This window comes from Loxodonta africana, chromosome 5, assembly GCF_030014295.1.
Source record: "Loxodonta africana isolate mLoxAfr1 chromosome 5, mLoxAfr1.hap2, whole genome shotgun sequence".
NCBI lineage: Eukaryota > Metazoa > Chordata > Mammalia > Proboscidea > Elephantidae > Loxodonta > Loxodonta africana.
Window position 1 is genome coordinate 157,090,661 of NC_087346.1, and position 23,889 is coordinate 157,114,549.

Here is a 23,889-nt window from a genome sequence, read left to right on the forward strand (position 1 = left end):
TTCAGACTACTATTTTATTAAATACGGTATCAATAAACCCATCTTTGTAAAAGTAAGTCACTTTCTTTTGTGTAAAAATACCCACACTGCCCAGATACACCTGAAACTCTCCGACAGGTGGATCTGGCTCCATCTGCAGCCTCTCACTGCCTTGTCTGAGGGTTCTGCCTGGGGACACAGGAATGCATCTCTGCTCCCAGGCCCTGGGTCAGGCGGCTGAGCCCTGGCAGGGCTGTCACGCTTACGCTTGCTGGAAGGGCCAACGTTCAGAAGTCTAGGGCAACAGGACTCCAAAGTGAGGGCCTTGCCCGCAGCTAGCAAGCACCCCCTCTTCCCGCAGCCGCGCCTACCCCCTGCGCTGCCTCTGCGGCTGGCTCTGTTGCCCTCTCCCCACCTGCCCAAGCAGGAATTGGGCATCTTGACCCTTGGACGTGGGCCTCTCTGAACCGGCTGGCCCTGGGGGTTGTGGCTGGCCTGCTCTACATGCTGGCAGACCTCCCCACTGGACTCGTTTCCAGGTGCAGAGCTAAGGGCGCCACATCAATGCTCCTGGGCCCAGGACCCATGCCTCAACCTTCCCTGGACTCATGGGGGCAGCAGAAGGCACCTAAGACAGAGCAAGTGCCCCTGGCCGGGGGAGGGGTAAGGAGAACAACCTCCCAGGAACGCAAAGTTGAGAGAGTGGGTGGCAGAAAGCAGCCAACCCTTCCCTGGCCCCGGGTGAGGAGGAACTCAAGGACAGGCAGCCTATGAGGCCAGCCCCAGGCTGTCCTTCCCTGGACCAGGCTCACACCTGTCTGTGGCGGCCAGTGGCACTGACTCCAGGTCATGCCCTATGTGCTCGGACTCCACTGTCAGACTGCCCAGGTCCTCCGAACAGCCCCATGGCCTGGGGGCAGGGGGCGCCATCGCACAAGACCAGATGGATTCTGGGGCCGGCTACTTCCCTTCAGTGGGTGGAGCACAGGCCAGGCACCTCACCTGCGGTCATACCAGGAGGCACCCGGCCTATTCCCATGCAGAGCCGAGGCACCCCTGGGCCCACGGCCAGCTCAGGGACAAGCTGGGGAGGATGGCCACAGCTTGGACAGACCGGGGTCTCACTTGTAACTAAGGATCAGTTGTGTTTCTTAAAATTAAGGCAGGTGGCCCAGGTGAAGGCCGTCTAGGACGAGACTCCCAGTCTCCCCAAGGACCCCAGGGGGCCATGGAGCTGTGTGTGCTGAGCACCTGCCCTCTCTGGAGAAGGCAAGAGGAGAGACGTGAAGAGAAGGTGCTGAGGGGTCCTGTGCCCGCCACCCGGGGGACTGCTGGTGGCCATGGGCCCAGAACTTTAGTTGGCCTTCCTTTCCTGTACAAAGCTGCTCCAGCTCCTCGCAGCTCCAGGGGCCGGGGTGAAGGCTGCTGGACACTTGGTGTGCTTTGAGAGGCCTTTGCCAAGAGGGCAGGGCCCAGGGCAGGATGGGGCTCCTGCTCCCACTGGCTCTGCCCAGCGGCACTGAAGGGGTAGGGGGCGCAATCTGGAGTGAACAAGGGCTGACCCGTCCCCCGTGGTCAGGCCAGTGTGGCCCTCAGCGGATGGTGCACACGTCCAGGATGCAGAAGCGGGCACGGCAGGTGGGGCAGGGCACGCGGCTGGCCAGCCAGGTCTCAGGGTGCTGTGGGTCCTGGCGGCTGGCAAACCACTTGCCCATGCAGGTCAGGCACCACATGGGGCGGCAGTAGCACTGCTGGCACTGCCCGGCGTCCGCCTCCTGGCAGGTCTTCACCAGCTTCACGGCAGCACGCGCCTGCATGCAGCCAATGCAGGCCTCCAACTCCTGCGCAGAGAGCCGGTCGGCGTCGCCCACGGGGACCCAGCCGCCCCACTGGCCCCCGCCTGCCCGTCCGCTCCCCACCTGGCTGCTGGGCACAGAGTAGGCCGGGTTGACTTCCACCAGGGAAGTAAAGGTCTCCAGAAACAGGTCCCCCAGGCTCTGGTGGATGACGACATGGGCCGCGCTGCGGATGGGCGCTCGGAGCTTCTCGCACAGCTCGCCGTACTCCGCCGAGTTCAGCCTGCACGGAAATGAGAGCCCGCCAGGGCCTCTGTGCGCTCAGGGTGGGACAGCCCAGCACAGCCCGACCACCCTGAAGGCCTGCTGCAAACAGCACCCACAGCCCGGCTCCACCACACCTGACCCTGTGGTGGACATCAGGAGGGACAGGAAGGGCGAAGATCACAGAATGCGGGACACAGAAAGCACCTGGACTCAGCAGGTTCACAGGCTCAAGGTGTGTCCCCAAGGGAGGCCAGGGCAGGCAGAGAAGGCAGACACAGGGACAAGGGCCTCAGAGCCAAGGCAGCCAACAGGTCTCTTGTCCTTGCATGTCCCTGAACGTCCCCAGCGTGCTTCGAGAAGCTGAGAAGGGGCTCAGGGAGGACAGGGGAAGGGGCGGCGCACCTGGAAACCTTGAGTGCCTATGCAGGTGCGGGCGGGGGCCCGGGGCAGGTGGGGGATAGAGGAGGAGGAAAGGGGGAGCCAAGGGCACCAAGGCAGGCGACTCCAAGGCCCGAGACCCACATCCATCGCTGGTTTCTGTTCAGTCTGACTTGCGTGTGTGTGCAGGTGTCGGGGGCTGCACTGGTTGCTGTCACACATGATACCCAGGTATGCAGGAACCTGCCTGCGCCCCCTCAGACAGGCCCCTGGGCTCACCCCCACCCAGGCATGCGATCTGCTGGTGGCGGCACTTAGGCCACGCTTACCGAATGTCAAAGGCCTTCACGTAGCGGTTGGCGCTGGCCACACGGATGGTGAGGAACTGCACAGGCAGGTTCGAGTCTGGCGAGAGTTCGTGCTGCCGTGACTCTGTCACGGTCAGGTGGACGTCCTGTTGCTGAGCCACGTGGACATGGTACGTGGTCACCTTCATCACCCAGGTGTCCGTCACTATCACGCGGGCACCCGGTGCCCCGGTGGCAAACTTATCAATCCGCCGGAACTCCATGTTGACAGAGGAGGCAACGGCCCGCCAGCCTGACTGTGGGAGGGCATACCGTGCCAGTGTGCGGGCCAGCGGGTGGTGGGCCCACTGTTCACGCGACCAGTGGTAAATGAGGATGCACGCTGTGGCAGGGAGGGTCACTGCCAGCAGGAGGAAGAGCCCCCAGGCCTCTGGGGCTTCGCTGGGCATGTAGAGCCGCTTTTCCGAGGCTGCGAAGCACATGCCCACATAGTAGCCTGCAAGACAAGTGAGCTTCAGCGGAGATCAAGGACAGGCCAGGCCACTGTCCACCTCCCAGAGTGTCGATCAAGGGCCACAGTGCCCTCCCTATACTTCTGAAGAGGGGGCACGTACTCCCCTGCCCCAGCCCTGGGCCTGGCCCTCTGCCCTGGTCACCTGAAGCCTGGACAGCTCCCAGGGCAAGGCCAGCACCCAGAGCAGGTGTGCCCATTCAGTTTGGCGGGCCCGCCTCAGTTCTCGTCCACGGTGTTAGTGCGCTAAGCCAAGAGCAAGATGTTCTAATTTACTGTATGAGTTTCACAAGAGTGACACATGAATACCAAAGAAATTAGGTAAACCCAGAAAAACAAAAATAAACACAATGATTTGGTGTCGCTGGACCCAGAGGTGACCAATGGCTGGCCACAGCTCAGGCAGCAGCTTTGGGCCCAGGCCACTGTCTCTCAGTCCCATTCCCAAGGATGCCAATGGGAGAAAGGACCATTCTGAGCTCCAGAGCAGGGACGGGGCACACACAGCACCTGGGACATCTGGAACCACGAAGCCAATTAACGTAAGTGATGACGCAGGTAACAGGTTGAGTTGGCAAAAAGTAACCAAAGCCAAAAAACCAAAACCGTTGTCGTTAAGTTGATTCTGACTCACAGCTATCGCATAGATCAGAATAGAACTGCCCCGTGGAGTTTCCAAAGAGTGCCTGGTGGATCTGAACTGCCAGCACTTTGCTTAGCCGCCATAACGCTTAACCACTATGCCACCAAAAGGTAACAGTAAATGTATCATCTGAAATCACTAAGCTTCAAAAAACTTGAATAATAATAATAGTAGATAACTGACAGAACGATCCCCAACAGCCCGAGTCTTGGTTTCACTGGGTCCTCCTGGGGTGGCCTTGGCGACGCTCGTGCTCCTCATCATAGCCCCTCGTGCTGAAGGTGCAGTTAGAGGGCAGCTGGGCTGGGGTCTTTAGTCCCCAGAAGCAGAAACCCAACCCACAGCCCTTGTACGGGAGTGAGCTTGTCAGGGGTGCCCCTCTTAGCCGTGCCCTCCTCATCTGGAGACCGGGCTCGCAGCATTCCTCCCTCGGGGCTGCTGCACTCCTGGAGACCTGGCTGGTCAGGGGCTCTGGCTGAGTGAGCAACTATGGTCACTGGGTTACGAAACACAGGCGCAGCTTGCCACCCCATCTCTGGGGCCTCCCTCCTTCCTGAGGGCAGCCCTGGCCTCACCGCCTTGAGCCTCTCTGGTTGGAGGAACCACGCCATCCCCATCACGACTCAGGGGCTGGGGCGGGCATCAGGACTGGACTGGTGGTGAGGGGGCTCCAAGTCCCAGGCCTCTACTCCTTCTGGCCATCCACCACCCACCTAGCCCTCTCCTCAAGCCCTCCGGCAGTACAGGCCCCACCAGCCCGTCTCTGCACACCACGCTAGGGAGGCTGACATGCCCACAGCCTGGCTGTCTCTGCTCTTTCCACCCCGCACCTGCCTCACCTTTCCAGACCAGGCCACTGTGTCCTCCTACCAGCAAGACAGATACCCTTGCTGTGTCCGTGGTACTGCAGACATGCCTGCCACCAGCCATCTGCTCCCAGACCTGTTTACGCCTCCAGATTCCTGATGCCCCGCTGGCCCCTGGGTAACATCCAAGTGTCCTAGCCTCACATCCATGGCCTTTCCTGGGCCTCTGCATCTGTGGTTCCCCCAACCTGGGACTTTGCTTCCCACCCCACCTCTGCCTGCTCTCCCTACACCCAGAGCAATGCTACCTCCTCTACGAAGCCCTCCAACCCTTCCTGTTGGAATCAGTTCATGAACCAGTGCCATTGTCCTGGAAATTGCTCCCCCACCCCCCTTCACTGAAAGAAGCAAGTTGGCCCATGGGCGTGGTGGCGGCACAGCATCTGACCTAACTTTACAAGACGGGAAGAGAATCAAGATAGTCCAAAGCTGAATTCTCCACCTTCTCTCTCCAACTTCTTACCAATTCTGACACCAACCGTCACTTCCACCGCACTCTCTGCTGAGTTCCATAATTTGTTGTGATGGCCACACGGTACTCACAGACAATACTCACGATTATAGAATTTATTAGGGAAGTAGCAGGTTACGATTCAGGAGCAGAAACAGCTTGAGATAGTTCTTTTGTCACGACAGCTTTTCAGCGATGCCCACAGGCGTGCCTCTGCCTAGCCCTTGGCCTCTGCCCTGCTCAGACGACTGTTACAAAGCTCTTCAGCTCCACCAGTAAGTGCCCAGGAGCACCCCACTCGGCTAGCAAGCGTCGGCACAAAGGCACTCAGCCTTCTCGTTCAACGACACTCAACATTCTTGTTCCATGGGCCCAGAAGCCCACCCAGCTCTCTCCTGCTGGGCTCCTGCTTCTGCTGCCTCCGCTTCTCTTCTCTCCGGTGTTACATCTCCTCAGTCTAGGAGATTCTCAGCACAGGGATCCCAAGTCCAAAAGATGTGCTCTACTCCTGACTCTTCCTTCTTGGTGGTTGTGAGGTCCCCTACCTGATCCCAGTTGGGCCAAGACACTCTTCCCTCAAGGTTCCAGACCCGGCTTCTGTCACTTGCAAGCCAGCACAAAGTTGTCACACTGCATCTCCGGTGTGGCCACTGTAGCCACTAGACAGGCACCCTTTTTCCAACTCTGTAAGAAGCAGACCCCCAAGCGGCAGACACAAGAAGCTCCACTCAGAACTCCCCAGAACAGTGCCCATCTAAACGCTGAGGTCACCCTCTTCTCAGGTGGCCCCAGCCAACACCTGAGCAAGACTGTGGTCCTGAAGCCTGGCCATTTTTCCCCATCTCAGGCGCCTAGGGTGCCCCACTGGGCAGTCCACGCTGCTCCCCTGCCTGAGCCCGCTTCCCCCCTGCTCCTTTCTCAGGAACCCTATGCACGACGAATTCCATCTCAGCGTCTGCTTCCTGGAGCCCCCCTCACTCCAGGCATGCAAGAAAGCAGGTGTTGGTGGGGACTCTCAGGTCCCCTCCCGCCAGCAAGCTGATGAGCTGCTGTTGCAGCACCACACAGGCTTTGAGGCCACCGTCCCCGTGGCAGAGGAGAGAGCTGTAGGGAGCCTGGGTCACTGGCACCTGTGAAGCCCCCAGAGCAGCCCTGCACTGACTTCCTGCTGACCTCTGTTACGGAACAGAGAGAGAGTCCACCGTGCTTAAGCCACATTTAGGGGGCAAAAGAGATCTTAGTTGCACGAACCCAACCCCATCCTCAACCAACGAGCTCAGAGCACAGAGAACCTCTCCCAGGAGTCCTTTTCCCTTAACAAGTCACAGAGGCTGGACTGACTCCTGACCTCTCCCACCAGGAAACAGGCCGGGAGAGGCCGGAAGGGCCTGAAGACTCGGCACTGCCCTCAGGTCCTGACCCAGACCGGACACACCGCTTCGGAAGAGGTAGAACTGACCCCGAACCTGACAGACGACAACCAAGCAGAAACGTGGGGACCCTGAAAGCCGTGTCAGCCTCGGTGAGGGTGTGCGCCTGCAGACACTGGGAGTTGTGGGGTCGGGGCCCCAACCCGCGCCGGGCCGGGCCACCCGCCGCCGGGAGGCCGGCGGGGAGCGGGCCCCAGGCGGGGCAGGGCCAGGGGGCCGGGACCCAGCGCACAGTGGGGCTGGAGGGGCCTGGGTGGGGAGGTGGCCGTCTCCGGGAGCGGCCCGGCCCGCCTCACCGAGCGGCAGCAGCGAGTGGCACAGCAGCGTGGCGGCCGTGCGGCGCAGGTGGTAGGGCACGAAGGCGGCGTCTTCGCTGCCCAGCCATCCAGACAGCAGGTTCTGCACGGTGAGCCCCGCCGAGTGGAACTCGTTGGGCGTGAACACGAAGCACACGGCGAAGACCAGGTAGGCCAGGGTGAACGTGACCTCGGGGCTGTCCATCGCGAGGCCCAGGGGAAGCCGCCCGAGCGAGGCCCGCCGCCGCCGCCGCCGCCGCCGCCGCCGCCACGGGAAGAGGCCTGAGCGACCCGTCCCCGACGCGTATCCGTCAGTTGTGGCCACTGCCGCCAGGCCGGCCGCGGGGCGACCTGGGAAATGGAGTCCCCGCCGCCCGCAGAGCACTCTGGGAGGTGTGTTCCGGCCTCCCGTGGCGCACCCTGGGGAGCCCGCCCACTGCCCAAACAGTCGCGAGGTGTTCTGGGAGATTGAGTTCCTGCCGTCCGCGGGGCACTATGGGAGACGGAGCCGCCTAGGCAGTCCCATCGAGGGTGTGGTCCGTCCCCACGGCCCGTCCTGGAAGTGGCGCTGCATCTAGGCTCATTTTACAGCTAGGGAAACTAAGGCCCGAGCAAGTAGCTCCCAAGGCGCGGCACCCCTGTGCCGCGCAGCCCAGTCGCGTGCCGGCAGAGTCCGAGATCCTCGGCGCTTTGGCGCCCCGCAATAACCGCCCGTCGGGTCTCCGCGGCAGGAAAGGGCCATGCATGGACGTGAGTGGGGAGCCGACCTCTGCGGCCGTGGACGCTCCCCCTACCCACTTCCGAGAAGCCCACCCGCGGGCATCCATTCACTTCCGCCTGTTTGGCGGGACCCGGGTCCTCTCAGCCGGGACGTCTCCGAGGGCGCCCGGGTGCCCCGCCCACGGCCCCAGCGTGCCCCTCGCGCAGGAAAAGGAAACGCCCTGAGCGCAGGGGGCGGGGCCGGCGAGATGCGGCCTCTCATTGGCTCCGCATCCCCGTGCTCTACCTGCCCGCCTCCCGCTCGCGCTGATTGGCCGCGCGGGTCAACCGTCGGTATTTGAATCCGCGGGGCGCGGCAGGCGGCTGAGCTCCGGCTGGGATCGCGGCGGTGCCCCGGGTTCGGCGACCTCGGCGGAGCAGGCGGCTCTCCTCTCTTTTCTCGCGGCGAGCGGCGGGGTGCGGGCCCGAAGCCCGGCAACGGGCAGACGGGCAGGTAGGCAGGCAGCCGAGTCGGGGTCCCCGCCCCGAGCGTGGTGGGAGGAGTCCGGCCCCTGGCAGGGGGAGGCGGCCGGCGGGCTGGAGGCGTCCCTGCTCCGGGGAGGGCCGCGGAGACCTCTCGGGCGCCGTTCCCTACCGTCTCCCAGCTGGGGCCGGCGCGGGCGGCGTCGGACCTGATTCCCCTTTTGGCCTCTGCACTTGGGGGCCCAGCGGGCCTCTGCTTGGCCAGCACTTCCCACGGAAGCTTTCCCTGACCCTCGCCCCCGTGTCTTGGCCGCCCGAGCTCGCCGCGTCTGAGCCTCTCACCGCACCGTGTCGTTCGGGCCCCCTATCCGGCCCTGGCCCAGCCAGGGGCCCCCTATCCGGCCCTGGCCCAGCCAGGGGCCCCCTATCCGGCCCTGGCCCAGCCAGGGGCCCCCTATCCGACCCTGCCCCAGCCAGGGGCCCCCTATCCGACCCTGCCCCAGCCGGGGCCTTTCCGGCGGGCTCTGACCCCAGCCGGGGCCCTTCGGGAGGGCTCTGACCCCAGCGCCGAAGGTTCGTGTTTTGTCCTGCAATTTGCGTGCTGCGGGTGTTTGGCTCAGGTGCAAGCGATAACGAGGATCCGGGGAGTGACTGCGGGGGCGGGGAGCCTTTCCCGCCCTATCCCTTGCTTGTTACCAAAGCCGGCAGTACTGCAGCCTCTCTTTCAGCCCTATTACTCTCCCTCGGCTTCCCCGGTCTCTTACTCTGCCCCCAGGTCTGTTACCCGCCTTCCCCCACTGATTCATCGCTTTCCAAACCTTTAACACCTGCCTCTCAGTCGATGATCTTCCTTTTGGGTCGATAAGACCACGGAAGCGTTGGAAGAGAACGTGCAGCAACTCCCGCGCTCCCTGTATCTGCCCAGGCTCTCTGCCTTTGTTTCTGTGGGCTGGAGGAGCTAGTGGGCTGGAGGAGCTAGCATGCTGGAGCTCACGCCCCACCTTTTTTATCGTTCAAGGTCTTTGTTGTGCGTTTATTATCTTTTCAGTCTTTCTCACTGCTAGCCAAGCCCTGCTGGGTTCTTCCATTAGAAAATACGTGACATTTGTTTCTGGAATATACCACCACAGTTGCTCATCATTTTTTTGTTCTTTTTCCTTGCGGTACTTACCAGGATATGTCTACATCTGTCTCCACAGCCTCACGCTTTTCCCTTGAGCCCACTCTAGTCAGGCTTTTGCCACTGCTAGCCCAGTAACGCACTCTTGCAGGGGTCACTTGCATGTTGGTAAATCCCTGTAACTCTCGGGCCTCATTTTGTCTGGCCTGACCTGGTCGCTGCCTTGGAGTCAGATGACTGCTTCCTCTGAAACCCTTCTTCCACCTTCCTCCTGAGCCCCGGCTCTCAATGGGCCTCCTGTTTTAATGACCACTTCGAAAAGTCTCCTTCAGAAAGTCTGCGTTTTAAGGCTCAGTCCACGGGCCTCTTGTTCTCCTTCTGCACCGTCTCCTTGTGTGCCCGTTCCATAGATGACCTCATCCAGCCTCAAAGAGCATCCGTAGGCTGCTGACATGAAAATTCAGTCTCCCGTACAAAACTCAGCCTGCTGACTCAGTGCCCCCTCCCCAGGTATCTGAAACAGGATTCCTAACCCCTAGCCCCCTCCTTGCTTCCTGCTGTCCCCTCCAGCTCTGCCATAGCAGCTCACCCTCCTTTTCAGGCCGTCATTTGTGCTGCTTCCTCCCATCCCCAACATGTCAGCCGTCACAAACTGCCTGCACCAGAAAAAACAAAACCATTTGCCCTAAAGTCAGTTCCGATTTATGCTGACCTTGTGTGTGTCAGAGTAGAACTGGGCGTCATAGGGTATTCAGTGGCTGATGTTTTTTAGAAATCGTTTGCCAGGCCTTTCTTCCAAGGCTCCTCTGGGTGAACTCGAACACCCTACCTTTTGGTTAATAGCTGAGCACTATCTGCTCACACATTAATCATTTGTATCACCCAGGGATTCCAGCTGTACCACCTACCACAAAAACTACAACTCCAGGCTCTTAACCATACTTCAGCCAGCCTGGCCCAGGCAGCTAGTTCTCACCAGGACTGTTGGAGGAGCCATTCGTTCAGTGGCTTCCTCATGCCACCAGAGTCTCTTCTTGGCACCGCAGAGTGGCTTCAGAATATAAGCCTGACCTGCCACTCTCTCCCTCTCTGCTCAAGACCTTCTCCCGTGGCTCCCCATCTCCCCAATCCTAGCGGAGAGCTGCCGAACCTAATGCTTCCCTGTCCAGGGCTTCCAGGTTCCCAGGAAGTTATAAGAATCACCTGGGGGATCTTGTTAAAATGGAGATTCTGATTTAGTATATCTGGGGTGGAAGCGCAAAATTCCAGCAGGGTGCTTGTTAGAGATGTAGATTCTCAGCATGGGTCCCTCCAGGCCAGACCTCTTCTCCCCAAGGTCCTGATCTGTGCATCGAAAGCCATTCAGCTCCTTCCCGCCTGCCCAGTTTACCTCGTGGCTCAGGCCAAAAGCCTAAGGGTGACCCTTGATTTGTATCTTACTGCTTCCGTATACCTACATAGGTCCACTGGCCACGCCTAGATCTGACAGCTCCCCACTGCTGTGCCATCACATGGGACCATGCCAACCCTCCCCCCCCGCCCCGCCAGCCCCAACAACTGTAGTAACCTGATCTTTCCACCTCCCTTCCTGATCCTTGCTGTCCACCCTCTGCATAAGAGCCAGAGTGGTCTGTAAATCCAGGTTGATGACATTGCTCCAACCCCACACGTTCCAGAGGTGTCCTGTCTCGTGAAGCTCTTGCCCGAGGCCCCACTCCTCATCCTGGCCTGCCGTCTCTGACCTGGTTCCTTCCAGGCTGCCCTTTACTCCCTCCGTTCCAGCCTTGCTGGCCTTCTTGCTCATCTTCAAACTGCAGTCCCGGCCCCAGGACCCACAGTGCCAACTGGGGCAGGCTACCACCTTTCTGAGGTTCTCCTATGGTTTAGTACCATGCCAGATTTCTCTCTGCCAATACCTGATTTAGGAATGCTATCAGAAGCAAGACAAAAGGTATGCCACATTGGAGGCCCCTGGCACGTGTTCTAAAGGCTGTTGCGGTGGCTTCTCTACACCACATGTCATTCTGGATCACACCACTCACCCCTTCCCAGCTCCTCCTGACGCCCTCATCCGATCCCCTCTTTCTGGCCTGGTGCAGGGGACTGCCATCTGCAGCCCGTGGCTTCACTTGGCTGTTCTCTGTTTACTTGACTCAGTGTCCCAGCTGTTCCCCATGTTGTGACCGCACCAGGGCTGGGCCTGGGGGAGACTGAGGCACCCTTTGTCTCTTTGATTTTTCTTACAGGCCAGCACTTACTTTCTCCTAGCTTTGTACCCAAGAAAGTAACCTATAATCTGGCCTTACAGGTTACACAAGTGTTCACTTTTTCTTTCTCATCCTTACGCTGAAGGCCCTTTTGGCTCTGGGTCTGGGAGATAGTGGCTCTGCTGGTGGTCTTCCTGCCGTGCTCAGCAAAGGACATGCAGTGGGACACTGGAGTCCAGGGTGTGCAACTAAGCTGTTGCAGAAAGGAATGTCATGCCCTGGAGGGTCAGCCTTACCGTTACACCTGGGTCTGTGGGTGACATGGCACCAGCATTATCACCCTTGTGCCAACACAAATGTGGTCTGCTTTTCCAGAATGAGTCTGCAGATGTTAAAAGATGAAAACATCAGTGGTGACAAGACTACAGAGAACCGCGACTTCCTGTTTTCACCACCAGAACTAACCGGAAGATCATCTGCCTTTCGTCTGTCACAGAAAGAAAATGTGCCACCCAAAAGCATAGCCAAAGCGATGAAGGTGAGTCTGTCTTATCCCCACATAACACTGAATATGTGTCACCCCTTCTCCGACCTGCTTTGCTGGTGATGCACCGAGCGGGCACACTGCTGCCAGCGCGATTGGGGAGGACTGAATTATTTAACAGGTCTTCTTTCCGTCTCGCTCCCCTGACAGGTAACTTTTCAGACACCTTTGCGGGATCCACAGACTCACAGGATCTTAAGTCCTAGTGTGACCAGCAAGCCTGAGATTCCTTTTACTGTGGATGACACAGCCGGGTTGGAAAACTTCCATCCCATCTGGACACAGAAAGACAGGTAAGTGTCACTGCTGCCTGACACGCGGCACTCTTAATCTGTTAGATGGACCTTGCTGGGAAGTGCTCAGTTCTTTCTGGGGTGCATCTCCGGCCTCTGCTCCGACTTACGCAGCAGCACAGCCCAGAGCACTCAGCGTTGGACGCCGACAGGGATGTTGATAACCCAATATCTGGGACCCGTTGATGTTTCGTATTGCGCTCCTGCGACGTGCCTGGGCCAGCACCTGGAGCTCCGTGTTTATCTCCCACCTCCTGAGAGGCCTGACTGGCTCTTCTGGGAAGGGTGCCTCTGCTTCCATCTCTCTCGTGTGGCTTGTCAGCCTTCTTTGCCTCTACTGGTTAATCAACCCTCGAGTTCTTAACATCAAGATGTGTGTTTTTAAATGCAGAGATGACATGTGAGGTAGTTTGTTGATTAGAATAGGTGTGACCTCGGGAGGGGATTGGATCTTAAATCCTCGAATCAGGAGAAGCTGGGGACAGTGGGGTACCTTGCAGCAGTCTCCTTGGGGAGCAAGACCAGAGCACACAGCCTCGGCGCCAGGCGATACTGGCTGGGGGCTTACAGGCTGAGCCAGCTGCACTGTCCTCGTGTGGCTGGTATGACAGCCTGGGAGGTCAAGGCATGCCATGCGATGGCTGCCCCCAAGCGTCAGAACTGGGGGGTGAGCCCGGGCTTCTTTCTCCCCCCATTTCCAAGAAGAGAGCAGCTGTAGGCAGTTGGATTAGACAACATGTTCCCAGCAGGCCTGCTGAGCGAAGCAGAGCCCTTGTCCCCCCAAATTTTTGCTTGTTTTTTGTTGTTAAGGATATATACCGGCCAACATATGCCACTTCAGCAGTTTCTGTAATTCAGTGATACCGATTACATTCTTCAAGTCGTCCAGCCGTTCTCACCCTATCTTTTCTGAGTTGTCCATTTTCTGTTAATATAAGCTTGTGTTTCTAAAGTTCCTACCTGATCTTTCAAGTTGCTGTTGTCAATTTAATCTCATATACATCTTAAAAGAGCATGATGTGCAAGGCAGATGCTCTTTGCTAGTTAAGCTGAACTGTTTGGTTTAAAGAATACTTAAGGAGATATTTTTGGTGTAAGATTTAAAGATTATCTCAGGGCAATAGTTTCGGGGTTCGTCTAGCCTCCAAGGATCCAGAAAATCTGGATTCCATGAGAATATGAAATTCTATCCTGCACTGTTCCCCTTTTCATTCTTCAGCTCCGTAATATTAGTTTCCTAACTCAGAGAAGTTGGTAGAGGGGGGTGACCAACCTCATCTCCTCCTCCTCTGGGCTCACCAAGGGGATTAGCATTTTGCCACATTCGTGCAGCCTCATTTCTGGATCGCCTGAGGGTGAGGTGACTCACTGCATCCCTTCTGTGTTGCGGACCCCACAGCTGCCAAGTCTGACCTCCTGCCCACTGCCTGTGTTGCCGGGATAAGGAAGACGAGGACAGATAGGGTGTCTCTGAGATGCTCCTCCATCCGTGGGAGAAAGTGGTAACTGGAGCCGCTAGGCCTTACTTAGGCAATGTTCCTGACATTAGTCTCTCTGTCCGTCCGCAATAAAGCTCAGCCTTCGTGTACTTGTGACTCTGGCTTTGTCTGTGCATCTGATTGTTGTTACTGTTAGGTGCCATCAAGCCGGTTCTGACTCCTAGCGGCCCTGTGGACAGCAGAGTGAAACACTGCCTGGTCCTGCACTGTCCTCAGCATTGTTGCTGCGCTTGAACCCGCTGATGCAGCCACTATGTCAGTCCATCTCATTGAGGGTCTTCCTCTTTTTCTCTGCTCCTCTACGAAGCATGATGTCCTTCACCAGGAACTGGTCCCTCTTGATAACATGTCCAAAGTATGTGAGATGAAGTCTCACCATTCTTGCTTGTAAGGAGCATTTTGGCTGTCCTTGTTTCAAAACAGATTTGTTCGTTCTTTTGATAATCCGTGTTACGTTCAATATTCTTTGCCAACACCGTAGTTCAAAGGCATCGATTTTCTTTAGTCTTCCTTATTCATTGTCCAGCTTTCACGTGCATATGATACGATTGAAAATACCATGGTTTGAGTCAGGTGCACTTTAGTCCTCAAATTGACGTCTTTGCTTTGTAACACTTCAAAGAGGTCCCTTGCAGCAGATTTGCTCAATGCAGTATGGTGTTTGATTTCTTGACTGCTGCTTCCATGGTTGTTGATTATGGATCCAAGTAAAATGAAATCCTTGACAACTTCAGTCTTCTTTTGATCATGATGTTGCTCATTGGTCCAGTTGTGAGAACTTTTTGTTTCTTTTATGTTGAGGTATAATCCGTATTGAAGGCTGGGGTCTTTGATCTTCATCAGTAAGTGCTTCAAGTTCTCTTCATTTTCAGTAAACAAGGTTGTGTCATTTGCATAACACAGGTTGTTAATGAGTCTCCTCCAATCCTGATGCCCTGTTCTTCTTCATATAGTCCAGCTTCTTGGACTAATTGCTCACCATACAGACTGAATAGGTATGGTGAAAAGATAAAACCCTGATGCACACCTTTCCTGGTTTTAAACCACCCAGTATCCCCATTGTCCGTTCAAACCATTGCTTGTTGGTTTACGTATAGGTTCCGTGTAAGCACAGTTAAGTGTCTGGAATTCCTGTCCTTCAGTGTTATCTGTACTCTGTTGTGATCCACACGTCTAGTTGTCCCCAGTTTAAAGGGAAAATGGGCCAGTGCTGAAAACCTGGACTCCGATTGCCTGTCTTGTCACCTCTCTGCTAATTCTCTCAGATACCCTGTGTCCAGATGGTCCATCAGCTTTCATCTATTGGGATGTCCTGAGGAGATTATATCTGGAGGAAAAGGTCGATTGAACGTACTTTTTCCCCACGTTTAGCTAATGAGGACTCAAATCGAATGCAAAGGTTAGCGAGTTCTGTGGTCCTAACTAAATCTGTTTCTGAAAAGCCAACAGTTAACCAGGGAAGTGGATACCAAGGCTGCAGACGGAACTCTCCAGAAGCCAGCCACAGCCAACGCAGCCCCAGCCCCAGGTTCTGGGAGACCAGCAGGAGACAGCAGCACCAACGGCCCTGGCTTTGTGCTTCTTGGCGACGTGGACTCTTCAAGCTCTCCACAGGCTCCAGGAAGTTGTAAGAGCCCACCACTGCCTCCAGGACAGATGCCTGGCAGCCCCAAGGAAGCCTTGGAGGAAAATGCTAGTTTTTACTCATTAGATAAAAACATTACGTTCGATCCTGAAAACCTGGAAGACTTTGCCGGGACGGCAGCCTTGGACAAGATGGAGGGTACTCACGAAGCCACCAAGGAACTCTTGGACAGTGGAGTCTCTGCTGCCCTGACTGAGGCTGCCTCGCCGCCTACTAGGAGCCCTGAGGGACCATGTGGAGAAGTTCCCCTCGCAGACCTGACTGGCGTGGCCCCAGCCTGCTCCAAGGACACATGCGCCCCCCAAGAGGATGAGCAGAAGCTGCTGGCCAGCACCATGGGTGATGCAGAGGCTTCTGGAGCTCCCGTGCCCCTAGACGAGGCCCAGGCCCTGGCCCCTGCACATGCCTCAGGTCTTGTGGACACAGCACCAGCCAGCCCTTCGAGAGCAGAAAGGGCTGTGACCCTGAGTCCTCAGAAAGAAGAGGGCCCTAGGCAAATGGCTGACTCTGCAAAGAGCGAGCCTATCAAGCTGGAGTTTGACTTCTCTGACAATGTTGCCAGCAAAAGGGCACCTCCCCCAAGGAAGCTGGGAAAGAGGCCTGGCATCAAGCCCCCCTCCAAGAGCCGGGAGGCACGACAGGCTCCCACGGAGACAGGCAAGCGCTCTGTCTCTGCAGCCCGGGGGTCATACAACCTGGACTGGGACAAGCTTGATGACCCAAACTTCAATCCATTTGGAAATGGCTCCAGTTGTGGTGGTGGAGAGGCCCAGCCCCTAGAAAGACCCGAGGCCAGGCCTACCTGTTCCGTGGCTGAGCCACTGAGCGCTGAGGCCTCACCTCCAAGTCAGTAAGTATGCAGCGTCGGCAGTCTCAACAGTCAGGCCCTGTGCCAGAGAGGTCACTTGCTATACGTCTTTGTGGCTGTGTAGATGCCCCACTGGGAAAGGGCCTCAGGGCAAAGGGGCTGTGGGGGCGGGGCTGAGGAGGCACAGGCCGCGGGGGTGCTGGGTCCCAAGCCAGCGCAGGAGATGTAGAGGGATAGACAAGTCTATGTACATTGTGACGAAGAGTAAAACGGCCCCACACATCAGCTTGTCTGAGGAGTAGAACCTGGCCAGCACCACCAAGGCCCCAGCTGCCTCCTCACCCACCACTGCCCACAGTTAGCTGCTCCGTTGGCTGTTGCTCTATCTGTAAGTGGTAACCAATGTCCTTTTAAAGAATTATTATTTGCAGCGAATTTGGATGATCTTTAGTGAAGAGGAAAACATCTGAGCCTAACAGCCACACGTTCACTATTGCCACGTAGGTGTAGCTTCTCCATGTAGGATTTGCCTCAGCTGGGCCTCATGGTCAGTCAGGAAGCCTTCAGCTCGCACATCCACTCACACTGGGGCACCCACAGCAGGGACGCCGTCATCACACACTCGCAGGCCGCTTCTTCCCAGGCTGGAACTACCTCTAGCCCCAGGGTGACATGCTGAGTTACCTTCTGGAAGGTTGTCCACAGCATCTCCACTGCCTGGCACCATCTCCTTCCTCAGCCTCCCGCCCGCCTGGCACCCTTGGCTAACGAGTTTCTTGCCTTCTTATCTCTGCTCCTATCTCTTCACAAGGGTTGCGTACGTGAGGACAGCTGGGCTGCGGGTCACTCAGTTTGGCCCCAGGTGTCCAGTCCTTCCCAGTGAGGGCCCCCAAAGCACCATGTATGGGGACAGCAGGAAGGCGGGGCCGGGGCACCCACGGGCTCCTGCTAACTCTTTGTCTTCAGACAGGTGGGTTCAGCCTTGCCTGACGGCAGCCCTGAGGTCCAGGTCCCTGCGGAGGCTCCAGGAGCAGCGGTGGACAAGGTATGGTGTGGCTTGTGGGGGAGGGCTGAGCCTTGATATTAGCGTCATGTCTCATAGTGTGTAGAAAAGGAGCAGGGTGGACCCAGCAGGGTCCCCTGGGAGGAGGGAGACCATCACAGTCTCCTCCCTTGACTGTGGGCTAAGGCCAGGCCCAAACTGGCCCCCTGTGAGGCTCTGGGCTCACTGACTTCTGACCTTCTTCCAGGAAGGAAAAAGTTGTTCTTTAGATGCTTCGGTCCCCACAGTCAGCCTGGGCAGTGAGCCGACAACCACACCTGCCGAGCCGACAACCACACCTGCCGAGCCAACACCCTCTCTGGACCTCACCAAAGAGAGCTTCAGAGACCCAGCTGAAGGTACGTGGGCCCAGAAGCTCCTGGTCTGTGCCTGCATCAGCCGGGGACCTGAGCTCCTAGCCCTTTCCACTCGTGTAGGTGGTTCCCTTGGTCTGTCACTGCAGGTGGCCGTTCTACAGGCACCTGTGTTACTGGACTTTAAATGGTTTCTCTAAAGATTGACATTTCCAGCGGAACAGGGCTACTATCTTTGGTGTAAAAGACTTCTAGAAACAGAAACTTCCAATGTGCTAGGAAAACGGGCCAAACGTGAGATTAAGGCAGTGCAGCTAGCACAGGTGGACGTGAGCCAAAGGTGGGGAGCTTGGCGTAGCCAAGGTGTGGTTCGAAGCTAGACTCTTGGAACAGTGCTCAGCACCAGGCTCGGGGGAGCACGATGCGTCTGTAAGATGGAGCACAGCATGGTCTCTGAACCCAAGTGTCCCTAGCGAAAACTTGGGATTTTGTTGCTTTGAAAGACACGACGTGTGACTTGGTGGTGTGTCTCCATTGTGGCTGGAGCTCCATGGGCAGGGAAGACCAGAAGCAGGATGGTGTGTTTTCTGGCAGGGTGATCGTGGGGTTCTTGCCACGTGGGTGGGATGTACAACCATCTGTGCACTCAGTGGGGTTGCTGGGGGTGGGGGGAGGCGCCTCAGGGGCAGCAAGGCCCCAGGAGGACAGAGTGGTGGCTGTGCCATCGTGGTGTTCCCTGGATGTGGTGTGGGAGTGGTGGGTGGCCATTGTGGTGGGGGAGCCATGGCAGTTGCGGTGACGCCCCACGCCCCCGCTCCCCGCCCTGTCAGTTCTAGGCACAGGAGCCGAGGTGGACTATCTGGAGCAGTTTGGAGCTTCCTCGGTGAGTACTGGCCTCACAGCCGCCTTTCTGTAAGCCCAGGCAGTCCCCGGGTTACCAGTGAGCTCCGCTCCCGACCGTGCCTTTGCAGCGGTTTCCTAAGTGAGAACAGGTGCATACGATTCTTACCGGGCCTCAGCTGGGTGTAAGAAAGGAGCTCTGGCGGCCGCGATGGAGAGCTCGGCTGCTGACCAAAAGGTTGACAGTTCACATCCCCCAGCCGCTCCTTGGAAACCCTGTGGGGCAGTTCTGCTCTGACCTATAGGGTCTCTAGGAGTCGGGGTTGACTCGACAGCAACAGGTTTTTGGTCTGGTTGGTGTTACACCAGGAGAGGCTGGAAGCCACCTCAGTGAGGTAAAAGCTGCAGGTGCAGCAAGTGAAGGGGATGGTGATGGAGAATTTGTGTCCCGTAGGGGTTGGCTCGCAAACCCTGGTGGTGGCGTGGCCGAGTGCCGCAGCTGCTAACCGAGCGGTCAGCAGTTCGAATCTGCCGTACGCTCCCTGGTGGTGGCGTGGCCGAGTGCTGCGGCTGCTAACCCAGCGGTCAGCACTTCGAATCTGCCGTATGCTCCTTGGAAGCTCTTATCGGGCAGTTCTACTCTGTCCTATAGAGTCACTACGAGTCAGAATCGAATCGACAGCACTGGGTTTGGTGGGGTGGTTTAGGGATTGGTTCAGTTTCTCTGTGAGGACAAATTTACATAACACTTAAGGACCAGCGTGAGTTGTCCATAAGTGGGACCTTCGTGACCCAAGAACCGCCTGTATATATCTCGGGAAAGGACTTTTCTAAAACAGCCCCCATTCCACTGTTAGACTTAAAGAACTGTTACTTTTTTTTTTTGTAACGTTCAGTATTCACTCAGTGTTCAGATTTCCCATTAACTCGTATCAGGGTTTTTGGTTTAAGTTAGGATTCAGCTAAGGCTCAGGTGTTGTGACTGGTTATATATTAGTCTCTGACCAGCGGCCATGGAGTCAATTCCGACTCATGGCAACCCCATGTGTGTCAGAGGAGAACTGTGCTCCCTGAGGTTTTCAACGGCCAATTTTTCAGAAGTAGATTGCGTGGCTTTCTTCCAAGAGTGGACTTGACCTTTTGGTTAGCTGTGGAGTATGTTACCCATTTGCAGCACCCAGAAACTTCGTCTCTTCAGGACTCCTTTTTCTCTTGCAGTTTCTTGCCTGAAGCTGCATCCTATGGTTCCCTGGGAACTGACCCCTGAACCACATGCTCACCCCCAAGATGGAGCTTCCTGATGCTGCTGGCCGGCACTCACTGGGTAGCTGGCAGGCAGAGGGGCAGGCACCTTGCCCCAGGGCCCTGTCTATCCAAGGATGAGGTCGACCACGTCTCTGGGGGCTGGGGTCAGTTAGGGGAGACCCGGGGGACCTAACTCCTCAGGCCCTATCTTCCCTTCAGTTTAAGGAGTCCGCCTTGAGGAAACAGTCCTTATACCTCAAATTTGACCCTCTCCTGAAAGACAGCCCCAACAGACTAGTTCCTGTGGCCACGCAGACCAGCAGGTGAGCCCCCCCTACTGTCTCACTCTCTCGCTAGCTTGCACTCTGTCACCCTCTTTGTGAAGCTTTTAGTGCTGGGTGACTATTACTAGGTGGGCTGTTTGCCTAAAGGGCTTTTAGATTTCACGAGACGCTCATGACTCAAGTTCTGAGCAGCAGACTCGGGCAGAAGGACCTGGAGGCCCTCAGGGCGGAGGTGGCAATACTGGCACCTCACGGGTCTTATTTAGAAATGGAGAGCCCAGAACTTTGGAAGGGAACAATCAGAGGAGACTGAACTATAGATTGTCACGCTGACGAGGAGCAGGGAGGTAGGAGGGTGAACAGAACAGATGCTAGTGAGCCAGCCCCTTGTGGCCAAGGTGACGCTCCTGCTCCTTGATAGTCCCCTGGTGCAGCCTGTGTCCCTCAGGGTGGGGAAGCAAGTTTATCACGTGTGCCACTGTAGACAGATTGAAGATCTAAACGTTAAAACGACAAAGTAGATGTTCTAGAGAAGAGGCTTGCAAACCATGGCCCATGAGCCAAATCTGCCGGCCACCGGTTTTGTAAATAAAGTTTTATTGGGATGGAGCCATGCCCCTTTATTTATGGGTTGTTGGCGCCTTTCTTGCTACAGTGGCAGATGTGAGCGGTGATGCGTCGTGTGGCCCACGAAGCAGAAAACATTTACTGCCTGGCCCTTGACAGGAAAAGCTTACCCACCCCTGCTGTAGAGAGAAATAAGGGCTTATTTGCATGAGCCTGAGGGGAATGACTTTAAGTGTGGCATGGGCCCCATGAGCCGTGGGGAAGAAAGAATTTTGCTGACTTGACTGTAAAAGTTGGACTTCTGAACTGCGGGAGACCCAGAAACAGATTAAGGTATGTGGCAGCTAGGCCAGGTCCGTCGCAGGTGATAAAGCATCGGGCCACAGCCCAGAATTTGTAGAGTAACCGGACAGACCAGTGGTCCCATGCAAGACGGCCTGGCCTATTTGTGGACAGAAAAGGCGAGAGAGGGCCAAGGGATGCAGAAAGAGAACGTAGGGGCTCAGGCTCGCTGGATACTCAGACCGTTATTTTATTGGTCCTGAGTTTAAGCAAAGGGAAGGCGTGACTGAAACTGGGTCATTTGTTCTTTTGTTCTGTTTGGTACAGAGAAGCAGCCCAGGCAGCTGCAGCCCCCGCTCCTCTGTCTCTAAGCACTCAGGCTGCAGGCACCCCTTCCTCCGGAAGTCTGTCAGAAGCGAGGCTGGTGGAGTTTGACTTCTTGGGGTCTCTGGATGTTCCTGTGAGTCCCGTGTCCTCTTCGAGCCATTCTTGCGTGTATTAAGTTTTGAAAGTCTACAGATGCATGTTCCTCAGAACCTGACTTTTTTCTTATCCGGCTGTGCGGTGCCCCAGCCAGTCCTTGACGAGGGCGGGCGTGTGTCCCTCATGGCTGGCCCTGCCTCACAGGGGCTCGTCACGCGTCTTTCTCTGGGGCCTTCCCAGGAGTCCCCCGGGGGCTACAGGCTGAGCTGGGCGGGCCTGTCCTGTTGAACTAGAGCTTAGTGGGAGGCAAGGCTTGGCGGGGTCAGGGCCATGTTGTCCCATAGCTGTCTCTGCTGTCCTCCAGGTACCGAGCCCTCCCGCATGTGTCCTGGGACCCGGGGGCCCACCCCTACAAGTGGGCCCCATCGTGGACGTGCTGCGGTACAGCCAGCAGGACCTGGATGCTGCGGTGAGGGCTGCTCGGTGACGGTGCCTTGGGGGAGGGGAGGCATCGTGCCCCTGGGCTGTAGTGGCGACAAGGCACTGGGCTCATCGAGGAGCTCACTTTGTCCTCAGGAGCGCCACTGCAGTTCCTGTAACTCAGGGTGTCACTGGAGACACTGAGGGCGAGACCTGGTCACATCCCTGCAGGGGGGCGGTGACACATCTGCACCCACATGGTCGGGGCTCCCACGTCCCCAGGGTGGGCGGAGGCGGCCTCAGCCCACACCCAGCATGAGCTGAGGAAGGTGCCGCCACCACCTGACCCTGACCCTGACCCTCTGACTCGGCGGGTGTTGTGTGCAGGTGAAGACCCTGCAGATGGAGAATCTGGAGCTGAAGAGCAGGTGTGAGGAGCTCTATGCCAAGAACCAGGAGATGGGGTAAGCCTGCCATCCCTTGGGGTTGACTGGGGCTGACCCTCCACCTCCCAGTGGGTCCTGGAGCTCCTGTCTGCTCTTCTCCCCACAGGAAGATCATGGATGAGTTTGAAGGGATTGCACGCCAGGTGACAGGTGAGTGCCCAGTGCACCCCATCCTGGCCTCCCCGTGGTGTCTGCCCCGGCTCCAGAAGCCAGGTTCTGTGCAACACTGGGGCACAGCTGGGTCAGCACCAGGGTCCTGCGGTGGGTGTCCTTCTTCCTGCAGCCCCTCTTCTCCTGACCACGTCCTGCCTTCCAGCCCTCAGTGTGCCCCGAGTCCTCCCCGCCACAGCGAGGGGAGTGTCTGAGGTGAACGTGGGAGGATTGGTCAGTTCTCCACCAGAGCAGGAGGGTGTCCACTCACCAGATGGTACATCAGGCCCGATCAGCCAGACCCTGAGCTGGTAGCCGGGCAATGGAGGGTGGGGGGTGCAGAAGAAATGCGGCCCCACTCGGAGGCCTGGCCCAGCTGTACCCGGCCCCCATCAGCTGACAGCATGTCCAGGCCGGTCCAGGTGGTGCCCGAGCTGTTAGCCACCTTCACATGGCCACTGTGTCCACAGCTATGGCTGAGGCGTGTGCACCAGGCACACTGGGGACAACCTGGTCAGGGACGGGCTCCTGGCAGCTGCTACAGTGATGGGGAGCATCTCGGAGGCCGTGTAACAGGTCTCCCTGGGGCTGAGCATTGGTTGGGGCGGGCGGTCCAGGTCCTCTGTCTATAGCCGTCTCCAGGACTGTAGGCCAGAGCTCAAACCTGAGCCTCTTGGAGAAGCTGCTTCTTCCTTGCGGGTACCTCGGCGCCACGCTTCCTATTCAGAGGTCTCTGCTGTCAGTCTTAGGCTGCTGGCATCTCAGTACCACCCCTGCCCAGTTGCCCGGGTCCTGGTGTGGAGAGCCGAGACAGCTGTATCCTGGCCCCTTTTGACCACCTCAGGGTGCCAGGAGCCAAAGGCCTGTGGTAGCACTTGCACTCCTGGGCTGCTGCCTTCCTCTCCCTGCCACACCCTCGTTCCTCAGCACACGTTTTGGGTCGTTTGTGACACGCAGCTTATGCACCCGTGCTTATCTTTTCTCAAGAGGAGGCTAAGAAAGAGAAGGAGCTTGCCGAAGCCAAGATCCAGAAGGTTCTGAAAGAACGAGATCAGCTTACCACAGACCTGAACTCCATGGAAAAGTCTTTCTCTGACCTCTTCAAGCGGCTTGAGAAGCAGAAGGAGGTGATTGAAGGCTACCACAAGGTATGTCATGTGGGGACACGGGGCAGTATCTTTCCCAGTCCTGTCCAAGTGTTCCCGAGTAGACAGTGGGCAGGAGAGACCAGACTGTGCTGACCTCTTATGGTGTCACCTTTGGCGGTCCAGAAGCCCATCAGGCTCCTTTCTGAAAATAACCTCGTTCAGCATACGGCCACACCTTCTCTTTGCACTGGCGTGCATTCAGTTGGTATGGACGGGAGGTGGCAGTCTGTGACCCAACCCAGACTGAGAGGCGAACTGGTGTCCTGGGGCCCAGGGGAGCCATCTGCATAGGGAGGTCCCATGTAAGCATGGCCTGGAACAGAACCAAGGCAGCTAGTGCAGGCTGGAGTGTCACAGTGGGGCACATGCTTCAGGTGGCAAGAAGAATCTGGAGGGAACAGGCAGAAGGTACAGCCATGTCTGTCACATGTGGAGGCAGTACTGCGTCCAGGCAGCAAAGAACCTCTGAAGACCCACATCCTGGAAACGGGCCTGGCTGCCTTCA

At 57.2% G+C, this 23,889-nt stretch overlaps 2 protein-coding genes across 5 annotated transcripts in view; one reads left to right on the forward strand and one right to left on the reverse strand.

Moving 5' to 3' along the window:
* TMEM129 (transmembrane protein 129, E3 ubiquitin ligase) lies at positions 1–7,191 on the reverse strand. The gene is made up of 4 exons (XM_003411262.4): positions 6,926–7,191; positions 2,750–3,224; positions 1,899–2,058; positions 1–1,820 (listed from the first exon to the last, which is right to left on the reverse strand). Exons 1-4 carry the CDS (start codon positions 7,128–7,130, stop codon positions 1,572–1,574), a joined length of 1,089 nt encoding a protein of 362 aa, XP_003411310.1. The 5' UTR covers positions 7,131–7,191; the 3' UTR covers positions 1–1,571.
* The window catches only part of TACC3 (transforming acidic coiled-coil containing protein 3), a 23,103-nt gene continuing 5,775 nt past the window's right edge, over positions 6,562–23,889 (forward strand). Inside the window, exons 1-13 of one of the 4 annotated variants that reach the window (XM_010591353.3) lie at positions 6,562–6,721; positions 11,810–11,972; positions 12,129–12,271; positions 15,213–16,265; positions 17,190–17,268; positions 17,474–17,624; positions 18,410–18,462; positions 19,884–19,987; positions 21,125–21,257; positions 21,585–21,689; positions 22,028–22,104; positions 22,193–22,236; positions 23,224–23,384. In XM_010591353.3, coding sequence (XP_010589655.1) covers positions 11,811–11,972; positions 12,129–12,271; positions 15,213–16,265; positions 17,190–17,268; positions 17,474–17,624; positions 18,410–18,462; positions 19,884–19,987; positions 21,125–21,257; positions 21,585–21,689; positions 22,028–22,104; positions 22,193–22,236; positions 23,224–23,384 — 2,265 coding nt within the window. In that variant the 5' untranslated portion in view covers positions 6,562–6,721; position 11,810. Of the gene's footprint in view, positions 6,722–8,006; positions 8,139–8,527; positions 8,681–11,809; positions 11,973–12,128; positions 12,272–15,212; positions 16,266–17,189; positions 17,269–17,473; positions 17,625–18,409; positions 18,463–19,883; positions 19,988–21,124; positions 21,258–21,584; positions 21,690–22,027; positions 22,105–22,192; positions 22,237–23,223; positions 23,385–23,889 lie in introns of those variants that run through there. The other 3 variants (XM_064286138.1, XM_064286137.1, XM_010591352.3) reach the window with 3 other exon arrangements.